Here is an 11,141-nt window from a genome sequence, read left to right on the forward strand (position 1 = left end):
GTGAATTGTCCATACAGTTGTGATATGAAATGAGGGCACGAGGTGCCGGAAAAATATGATGATTTAATTATGGGCACGAAGTGCCGTGGAGATATGAAAATGGGTAGAGACCCATATTTTTATGATTATGAAATGAGATGTCATATTGTGACTTTTTAATGGAAGAATTATATTCAAAATAATTATTTGGAAGGATTTTTATTTAGAAAATATTATATGAAAGAATTATATTTGAAAGATATTTATTTGAGAAAATTTTTATTAGAATGAGAGTTATTTGGTAGAATTATATGCGAAGGACATTTATTTGAAGAATTTGTTTAATTGGGTGTACTTGTATTTATTATTTGTTGAGCGATATTAAATGGTGTTTTGTTGTCTTGCTGTGCATATCACTGGTTGTTTATGATGTCCTTATTGTTATCTATTTCCTACTATCTTGTATATTATATTGCACAGGCTATTAGACTAGTGAGCGTCTTGACTGTACCTCGTCTCTACTCCACTGAGATTGGTCTTGATACTTACTGGGTACCGACCATGGTGTACTCATACTACACTTCTGCATATTTTTGTGCAGAGCCAGGTATTGGAGATATCGGACTTGAGCAGAGTTAAAGCAGGATCGTAAGGATTCAAGGTAGAGCTGCTTGGTCGTCGCAGTCCCTTAGAGTCCTTTTATTTCATTGTACTGTTAATTTTTAATCAAACAGTATTGTATATTCGGTTCTCCTGATCATTTCATGTATTTAATTAGAGTTCGTGACTCAGTACTATCAGTCTTGGGAGGTTGTATATTCATATTTATTCCGTTGTTAGTTTTGATTACTTATTTAAATGTATTAGATATCGGCTTACCTAGTCTTAGAGACTAGGTTCCATCACGACGCCTGTGGTGGCATTTTGGGTCGTGACACGGCTCCTCCAGAACATAATCCTAGGTGCGGTTTTCCCTCATAATTGACACTTTAGTGCGTTTTATCATTGGCCCTTGGGGGATTATGACCCCCCCCTCCCCAAATGATCATGTTGATCACGTGCTGGGGCTCCTCTTGTTCGACCTGTTCGTTGGCGTCCCTACTTCTGAAGTGATTTTTGGCTCGTTCACTTATTAATTCTCGGAGGTGCCCATTGTTGAACAGTCGAGCAACTTCTTCTCTTAGCTGTCGGCAATCTTCGGTCCTGTGACCATGAGTGCCGTGATACTTACACATCATGTTAGGATCTCTCTAGGTAGGATCGGACTGCAATGGTCGAGGCCACTTGGTTTCCTTGATGCGCCCTATGACCGACATGATGGTTGCTCATCTATGTTGAATTTATATTGCGATAACCTTGGCGCCTTCCTAATCCCGAGCGACCTGTCGAATCCTTTCTTACTCATCAGAGCCCGACCACTAGGCCCTCAATCGCTTCTCTTCTCGCTCCTTGCCGGGTGACGCCCGGATCCAGTTCCTCTTCGATCCACGTTGTATGGTTGGTATCGTTATCGGACCGGTCTTGTCTCTTGATCGATGGCTCTCTTAGATCTATCATCAGCCCTAATAGGGTAAACATATCCAGAAGGGGGCCCGAGCTGGGTCGTCCTCGACCCTAATCTTCGACTAGTACCTGTTGTGGACGTCGGCCCAAGTTACCGTTGGGTACTCTACCAAATTTTGTTTTAGCTGTTGAGAGGCCAAGTAACTTCGGGAGCAAAGCCCCTGAGTGAATGCCTGAACGGCCCAATCATCTGCAACCGGTGGTAGGTCCATTAATTCCATCTGGAATCTTGACACGAACTCCCTGAGCATCTCGTTATCCCTTTGTTTGACCTTGAAAAGATATGACTTTCTAGTCTCGACCTTAATGGCCCCTGCATGGGCCTTTACGAAAGCATCTGCAAGTATAGCAAATGAGTCAATGGAATTTGGGGGCAAGTTGTGATACCATATCATTTCCCCCTTGGACAAAGTTTCCTCACATTTTAAAGTAACACCGACTCGATCTCATCATCTCCTAAATCGCTCCCTTTGATTGCACATGTATAGGAGGTCACATGCTTATTTGAATAGGGATTCTGGATAAATATTTTGGAGTCCGGCCCCTTCAATTTCGGGGGTTCTCCCGGGATCTGATCGACCCTAGAGTTGTATGTTTCTACCTTCTTGTCATTAGCCTCTATCTTTTTCTCGCCTGACTCTACCTGTTTTTTCAATGCCTCGAGCATCTTCATTACCTCGAAATTTACCCCGGGCTCGGCTTCACCCGGTCTCTCGATAATTTATTCATCTCTTCGAGTGTTTTCCAGGGATTGTTCGAGCTCAACCCTGTTAGAGGTGTGGCTTTGATGCTGCAGTTGTGCTATTATCGCTTGTTGAGCCTGCAACAGTTCGAAAATTAGCCGTCGACTCAACCCATCACCTTCACCTTCGGGCGCTTCTCGAACTGTTGGTGCCCCCCCTAAACACTATTTTCGGGATCAGTTGGCAAATTAATGTTGATGGCCACCTGCGAGTTAGCATCGACTGGATTGACGACTGGGACACTGTTGGGATTGGCAGGAAGCACATCATTACTGGGCACCACATTATTATTTTCGCCGGGATGGCCTGATTCAGCGTCAACGTTCAAGTGAGCCGACTGAGAGTTTGACATTTTTAGGTTGATCTGGAATTAAGATTTCAAAGAACAAGCGTAAAATAAGGTGTGTTATGGAGATTCTTATCAAATCACCACTTTTATCTTTAGCCCCATGGTGGACGCCAAACTGTTTACCCCAAAATTGAGTATCAATTAGATTTGTATGTGGTTTAAAGGATACGTAGTTTAATTCAACACGAATAATTAAGAATAACAGATAAATGAAGTAAAGAACGATCAAATCAATCACAATGTTTATGACCAAGCCTGATCTTAGATTTAACAATGACATTGTCCTCGATTGGACCCCCGGTTCAAGCCTAGTCGTGAATGAAGAACAAAACAAATGAGCAAAGTTTGTAACAATAACTAGAAGGCAAAAATAAACTTTTATTTCTTTGAATTACGTGTTATAATGTGTTAGATAAGGGTGTTCATAGTTCGGTTTGGATCGATTTTTTCTTTAAAAAAAAAAAAAACTAAACCAATTAAATCGATTTTTTATCGATTCAGTATATGTCGGTTTTTGTCAGATTTTTGATTTTTTGGGTTATTTATCAGTTTTTTCTTAAATATGATATATACACTACCAAACATATATTCTGGCGACTACTTATCAACATAACACTATCAAACCAATTGCTCTTTGAGAATTCTATCATTTACCAAAATATATTAATGATAATTGAACCAAATAGTGATAAATAATTTTAGGACTCAATTAAAAATAAATTATTTTTATCATGAAATAAATTTTTGTACTTAGCAAAAGAAAACTACTAATCAAACTAGAATGTAAAGGCAAACAACTAGATTATTATAATAGCAAAGAACTAGACTAAAAGTGCAAACTATTAAAATGTAACATAAAGTTTTAGAAATTTTGTATAAAAATATACATATATATATAGGTATAATAATAAATTTTAAATAACTACTTCTATATTCGATTTGATTCGGATTTTTTCGGTAATTTTTTTATTAAAACCAAAACCAAACCAAATTTGGTCAGTTATTAAAATTCAAAATCAAAACCAAACCAAACCGAAAAAGTATCGGGTTTTAAGTCAGTTTGGTTCGATTTTCGGTTTGGTTCAGTTTTTCGGGTTTTTATGAACACCCCTAGTGTCAGATCAAAGAAAAGCTTCCCCTTATATAGTAGGAGAATTTTAGTCCTGGTACAAGTCTGAAAGAGGTAAAAATCTTGTTTTCCCGATAATTGTTGATCCATAATCGATTCTAACGAGATTCGCGCTGTAATATCCGGTTGAGGGCGATTATTATGGCCCCCTATTCGTCGCGCATAACCGTCCACCGCATCTCCCGAGGTCTAGAAGTTATACTCGGTCCGGGGTGCATCGCTTTACCGTGTACGATTTCGGATATATCGTTTACTCTTCACGGATCTCGATATGATGGGTTTCTGGCTTCGATTACAGTTTCGCGGATCCGTGCTCCCCTTCGTTCTCTCATCACGCAATTAGGGTAGATATTGTTCTCGATTTTACCCGTACACCGATAGTTACATAAATACCGTAATATGTATATTATTATAAATACGCTCTTAAAATTGTAGTCCAACAAATATTACATCAAATAAATTAAAATGGAGGGGAATTCTTTTTAATGGTTGTCGCGGAAAAAAGCGAAAGCAAAGACACATAAGTAGCTAGAAAATATCTAGGCAGATTTTGGCGGAGGAAAACATAGAACAGTATTTTTGGAATATGTTAATCCGACGTACGAAAGCGAAAGTTAAATGTTCGACGAGAAATAAAGTGGGGCCCATGAGCTAACCAAGTGGCGTGTAGGGTTGAGGGGTGAAACTTTGTTTTGGGGCGCGGGGGGGGGGGGGTGGGGGGGTGGGGGGAGAGAAGTCCAGGAAGTACACGAAACGTTGTCTAAAGAATAGAGACAAAAACTCCCAAAAAGCCAGCGCACTTCTTCTCCCTTTTATCTTAGTTCCTTTTTTTCACTGTACAAAAGCTGATGTTTATTTGAAATAGAGTTCTAACCTGTTTAGGATATTTGAGCCCATTTGGACATAAAATTTGATGGAAGTTTTTTTTTAAATTTTTTTACTTTTTTTTGAAATCAGTGTTTATTCATAAAATTTTCAATTTTCATTTGAAAATGCATTTTGAAAATTTTCGAAAATTTGAAAAACTTCAAAAAGTTATTTTTGAAAATTTTCACTCAAATCACTCACAAAACTTCAAAAATAACCCAAACTAAAATTTATGTCCAAACACAACTCTAAATTTCAAATACCATTTTCACTTGAAAATTGTTTTCACCATTTTTTTGAATTTTACAATTCTTATGTCCCAACGCCTACTTAATAAATATGAAATCCACAAGACATCCTTTTTAAAAGTATTAATTTTTCAATAATAAAATTATTCTCATCTTTGCCAAATATTATATTTTTTATTCTATTGATAATTGGTTGTAAATTTGTATATCTATTACCTTATTTTAGAATGAAGAAGCTGAGTAAAAATAGAAGGCCGAGTAAGTAGGGTAAGGCAAAGCCCGCGTAATGCCACAAGATTGTATTTATCAGTTTTGTACTAAAATTAAGTCCGGTGAAACAACGCTATTCGCTCTTTTGAGTGACCTTTCGCTTGATATGATTAGTCATGTTACATTTCAATCACTCTATTTTCCTCCTTAGTTAGTATATATAAATAGTTTAAATGAAACTCGAATAGAAAATAATTTATTTATGGGTACAAGAGTTTAGTTAAAGAATATTAATTTCCATAGAAACTATCTAAACCGTGAAAATGGAATTGTGGAAGAAATTATTCCATTTTGAAAAGAAAAAATATATATTAACTTCTTCAAGTTATAAAGGTGAAATAGAGTTGGAAAAAGTCGGAAAATTAATATTAACTAATTTGGGAATTGAAATAGGAGTAGTAATAGTAGTAGTCGTGTGTAGTGTAACGAAATTACCGGTGAGACTATTTGACCTTCTTCTCTTCCTTCCTCTTTCCCCTCTCTTCTCCATTAACGTCAGCCATACAAAATCTACAACCCACCCACCCCCAACCCCACCACTCTTTTTTTCTATATTTAGTCGACTCTCCTCTTCACCATCCAATTTATCGTAGACTTCTCATCTTACAACTTTCCTACTTCGCCTTTTTTGCTTCTTCCCTCTTCACTTCACATAATCTTAACTTTCTTGATACATCCAGCAAATTTCATCTTTTGGGCCTTTTTGATAAATCAACAAAGGTTAGTTCTTGGATTTAATCTTTTCTCTTCTTGGTTACTTTGCAAATTGTTGTGTGTTATGAATTGCTTAAGTTAGCTTTGTTGGTTGGTGGATTTTGTTTTTCTAGTTTTCCATGTTAGAGATCAGATTTGCTAGATACAGTTGACATTGACTAATTTGAAAATCAAATGCTGAAACTATCTGTATTTCATGGAAAAGCTTTGTTCTTTATATTATAATCTATTGTGGAAAATAAGGGTTGGAGAGCGACAAATTAGAAGCTATTGAGGTGATTTAATTTAATCTTAGCCATTTTGAGTTATTGTATTGTCATGGGTTGGCTAATCATTCAACTCTATCTAGGGTCAAGTTAATGGACAAGCTACCAATTTATTCGTATTTCTTTGTTGTTATGTTCTATGTTGTTCTTGGCTTTTGCCTTCTATCTTTAAGCTTTGATCTTCTTAAAATGTGATGTGATGTGATGCGATGTTCTACTAGTTGGCCTGCTGAATAGGAAAATTTGGCTATCCAATAGCTTTGAACTTAAATGGAGAAATAGGAGCAGTGCGGATTCATATAGCCGCTTGCTTAGGATTGAGGATTGTTACCTTCTGGTCCATTCAGGAATACTTCTGGATTATTATGTACTCTGAAACAAATGGACCATATATGATAAAAAAGGTCTCCTAACTATTTATAATTGATGTTTTTCCCATCAACAATCTAGGGTAAGCTAAGGAGGAGCGGTTTTCACCCTTTTCTATATTTTTCCACTGTGATTCTTTTACTTGAAATGACACTTGTTTTTGCTACCTGATTATTCTCAACTTTACCATTCCCATTGTCGAGTTCCCTCCCTGGAGAAAATAAAGAAACTGTAGGATTTCGTTATTAACTAGCTCCTAGGTTTTCCCGAGCTGCCTTACTTGTGTAAGCATTTTAGGGTTGGTCCTGGCATAATGGAGTTTCTTAAGCATTTTTTTCACATCACAAAGACATTTCATTTCCTGTAAAAGAGTAGCATGTGTTGTTCTTGGCCTGCAGAAGTTCTTAACAAATAGCAGTACATTAAATTTTTGGTTATGTTGACTTGTTTTCAGGCAAAAATGATGTATGGGCAAACAATAGCTGACTCAGGAGGAGAAATCAAAATAAGTTTTGGCTATCACTGCACAGATGATTCGGGTGACGAATCAGTCAGTATTCACAACTGCCATGGAATTAAACTTCAAAGAGCCAACAATTCCTTCTCTTGCCTGTCTGGGGCCGCTTTAAGTGCCAATGCCACACTAGCTAACACAAATATTTGCAATGGCTTGTTTGAAGCTGAGATACTTCCAGCCTTGGATTCACCTACTTCTTTCCGTCGGATTCCCTCTTCCCCGTCTTTCTCAAGGTTGGATTTATTGTCATCTTCTTTCCAGAGCAATTTGTCAATCTTAAGTGGTAGTCCGTCCTCTCCAAGTGAGCTACCTGAAGACGATTTATTTTCATTGAGGTCAATGAGTGCTCCTCCCAGAAGTGAAGGTTTCCTTAATGCAACAGAAGTTAAAATTGCAGGCGGTGCAGCAGGTGAAGATAGAGTTCAGGCTGTTTGTTCTGAAGAGAATGGGTCACTTTTCTGCGGCATATATGATGGCTTTAATGGAAGAGATGCAGCTGACTATCTGGCGGGTACATTATATGAAACAATTGGAAATCACCTCAATTTATTGGATTGGGAAATGGGACAGGAGTCTGGTAAACTTTCTGACCGTTTGGGTTTATGTGGAAGCCTCCACGACGCCATTCAAGATGGCAAATCTAGCATTAATCAGGGATTATATGTTGACCGCTTTGCGGAAGTGGAAAAATCATGTGACTCATTTAAGCAGAAGGTACTTAAGAGCCTCGAACAAGCTCTTTTTCAAGCTGAGAACGATTTCCTCCATATGGTTGAACAGGAAATGGATGACCGCCCGGACTTGGTATCCATTGGATGCTGTGTTTTAGCTGTGCTTCTCCTCGGGAAAAACATGTATGTGCTCAACGTAGGTGATAGTCGAGCTGTATTGGCAACACAATGTAACGATGAAGTGTTGCAGGCTGTGCAGCTGACCGCTTGCCATAGTGTTGATGATGAATCCGAAAGAACTCGACTACTAAAGGATCACCCTGATGATCCCAAAACAATCGTGGCTGGGAAAGTCAAGGGAAAGCTAAAGGTTACTCGGGCACTTGGAGTAGGTTATTTGAAAAAGGTACAACCTCAGTTTTGATTACTTTTAGTCAGTTTACACTTTCCTTGCTATTCTTAATACCGGAAGTATTTGTCCATGTTTACAGAGGTAAAGCCTAATTTTGCTCTTATTGAGATCAATTGCTCGATTATCTCAAAGAAAATTCAGTTTTGGTTATAATTGATACGGATATCAGTAGAGGCGAATCCAGAATTTGAACTCTATGAGTTCAGTCTTTAAGGTTCTTACTATTGAACCCACTGTACTTTTAAAATTATGGGTTCATATCTACTATTTATTGCAATTATAATGAATTTTTATACATAAATTTATGCTGCGCATCATAAGTTATACAATTGAAATCCCACTTCTAAACTTCTGACAACTACAACTTTGTACTGGATCTGCCTCTGGATATCAATCAGAGATTTTGTTAGTGTACCCAATTATGTTGAGAGACTACTCTTCAACAAGGCATAGCAATCATGTCGAGTCACGCCCTTAGTGCCTATATTGATACAATCTTTTTTGTCCTGCTTACCTATCAAACGAATGTTTAACAATCCATTGTCTTTTTGCAGAAATCAATGAATGATGCTTTGATGGGAATTCTTCGAGTCCGTAATCTGATCAGTCCACCATATGTTTCTGTACAACCACATATGACTGTACACGAAATCTCGAGTTCAGATCAGTTTGTTGTGCTTGGAAGTGATGGTTTATTTGACTTCTTCAGCAACGATGAGGTTGTTAAACTTGTCCATTCTTATATCCTATGTCACCCTTCTGGTGATCCAGCCAAATTTCTAGTGGAGCAGCTCGTGATGCGAGCAGCAGATTGTGCAGGTACAATATCGTTGCGCTGCATCACTTTTCTGTCTCCATCCCACCACATTAACTTTCTTGTTCTGGCTCTTTATGAATTTAATCCTATAATTAAATCCATTAGACTACTATTTCGCTCGTCAGCAGTTTTGGTTGCGTCCTCATTGGTTTAATAAAGTCAATGAATCCAGATAATCTTAGAGAAGAAACATAACTGGTTACAGACTAAGCACTTTTTTAAGCTAGTTGTTATTAAAGTGAGATCAGCAAAGAATAGAATATAAGGTGTTTCCGCGTCCCATTTGCATTTTCTTGATGAGCTAATCATTGAGGATATATAAAATTGTGGATATTTCTACTAAATGAGTTCGAGTGGTGAGCACCCTCCACTTCCAACCAAGAGGTTGTAAGTTCGAGTCACCCCAAGAGCAAAGTGGGAGTTCTTGGAGGGAGGGAGTCGAGAGTCTATCGGAAACAGCCTCTCTACCCCAAGGCAGGGGCGGCCCAACATCATCCGAGGCCTAAAGCAAAGCCTTAATAAGAGGCCTTAATATATATATATATATATATATATTTTTTATTTTTTTTATTTATTTAATGAACATCGTTTTTTTAAAAATTAGACAAGTGAGGATGTGGAATTAAAAAAATGAGAACTTAGTTTTATAAAGTACAGAAAATTAAATGAATTTAACGTTGATTGCATCTCAACTGAAATGGGAGAACCCAGAAAACATACTTCCTCCGTCCCAACTTAAGTGACTCCTTTTTTTTTTAGTAAGTCCCTTTCTATATTTGGTAACAATTCAACTTTAGATTATTCTTTTTACCATTAATGAGATGATTTCTAACCCACAAATTTCTATGATTTATTTAAGATTACAAGTTTCATAAGCCTTCCTTTATTTCATAAACTCCATGTCCAGTCAAATACTTTCATATAAATTAGGACGGAGAGAGTATAATTTATGTAACGAAAATAGATAATAAGTTAGATTATTAGATATAGCTACGTGACCAACTAATGGATAGAGAAATATAATTAAGTAAAATAAGATTGACAAAACTATTTTAGTTATATTAATTAGAGGAAGAAATCGAGTTATTAAAAATTAATATGACAATAAAGAAATAAATTTCAATAATAAGAGATAATTATATAAATAATATATTACTATATATAGAGAAATAGTAATTTTGGGGCCCTTAAATTTTTGGGGCCTAAAGCAAGTGCTTCACTTGCTTTAGGGTAAGGCCGCCCTTGCCCCAGGGTAGGGGTAAGGTCTGCATACACACTACCTTCCCCAGACCCCAATAGTGGAATTATACTGGGTTGTTGTTAGATATTTCTACTAAATAAATATGAATCAAATTTCCATCAATTTGCAGGATTTAGTAGGGAAGAGTTGATGAGCATACCAGCTGGTAGGAGGAGGAAATATCATGATGATATAACAGCAATTGTAATAATTCTTGGAATGAACAAACGCACCTCAAAAGCATCTACATGCATATGAGTTTGTCAATTTGAAGAAAATTTTTGCCTTTTTATCTTTTGCCCCCCCCCCCCCTGGGTCCCTAATGTGAGGGAAAAGTAGAAGGGGAGTGGATTATTTTACTTGTAGTAATAGTGTTTATGTGTTTTCATTAATTTTAGGATTTGTTAAACTTGTTCTGTGGAAGACCTTCTTCCTGACCTTAGTTATGTACAGAATGTTTCTCATTTTCATGAATGCATGAAAATGATGGATTTTCCTTAAACAGATAAGAATTAGTTCTCATTACTCTCTCCTTCCCGCTTACACCCCACCTCCTAAAGAAAGAATGTACAACTTCTGTTTGATATATTTGTGATACGCGGCGAGAGATTTCTTACATCAAATTATATCAATTTTATCATGGTTAAGTGAATTTATTAGGTTAGAATATGTATTTATTAATCATGGTTAAGTGAAAGGAGTTTATTTACAAACACTTGTGATGATGCATTTATTGGTGTGATGTATTTTAATGAAATTAGTGTGTGAAGTACGGACATTGCAGACTTGGCTTGATCAAGAAGGTAAAATATTTAAAAGAATATTTCTTTAGATAGAGGAATATGAGAGGGAGTCACATTCATTGAGCTAAAATAAATATGCTTTGATTTGGTTCCCTTTTTGTAAGGTTAAGAATCATATTGCTCAGCATCATCAATGGCTGAAGAAGGCTCATCTTCCTTTTCCCTTCTTTTTGTTATTTTGAAA

General features: G+C 36.8%; 1 protein-coding gene across 1 annotated transcript; it reads left to right on the forward strand.

Moving 5' to 3' along the window:
• Positions 1 to 5,535: 5,535 nt before the first annotated feature.
• On the forward strand, positions 5,536 to 10,675 carry LOC107807619 (putative protein phosphatase 2C 40). Its single transcript, XM_016632045.2, has 4 exons — positions 5,536 to 5,868; positions 6,952 to 8,091; positions 8,652 to 8,916; positions 10,285 to 10,675. The coding sequence occupies exons 2-4, from the start codon at positions 6,958 to 6,960 to the stop codon at positions 10,410 to 10,412; spliced, it is 1,527 nt and encodes a 508-aa protein (XP_016487531.1). The 5' UTR covers positions 5,536 to 5,868; positions 6,952 to 6,957; the 3' UTR covers positions 10,413 to 10,675.
• Positions 10,676 to 11,141: the final 466 nt, after the last annotated feature.

Source organism: Nicotiana tabacum, chromosome 14 (genome assembly GCF_000715075.1).
Source record: "Nicotiana tabacum cultivar K326 chromosome 14, ASM71507v2, whole genome shotgun sequence".
In the NCBI taxonomy this organism is placed as follows: domain Eukaryota; kingdom Viridiplantae; phylum Streptophyta; class Magnoliopsida; order Solanales; family Solanaceae; genus Nicotiana; species Nicotiana tabacum.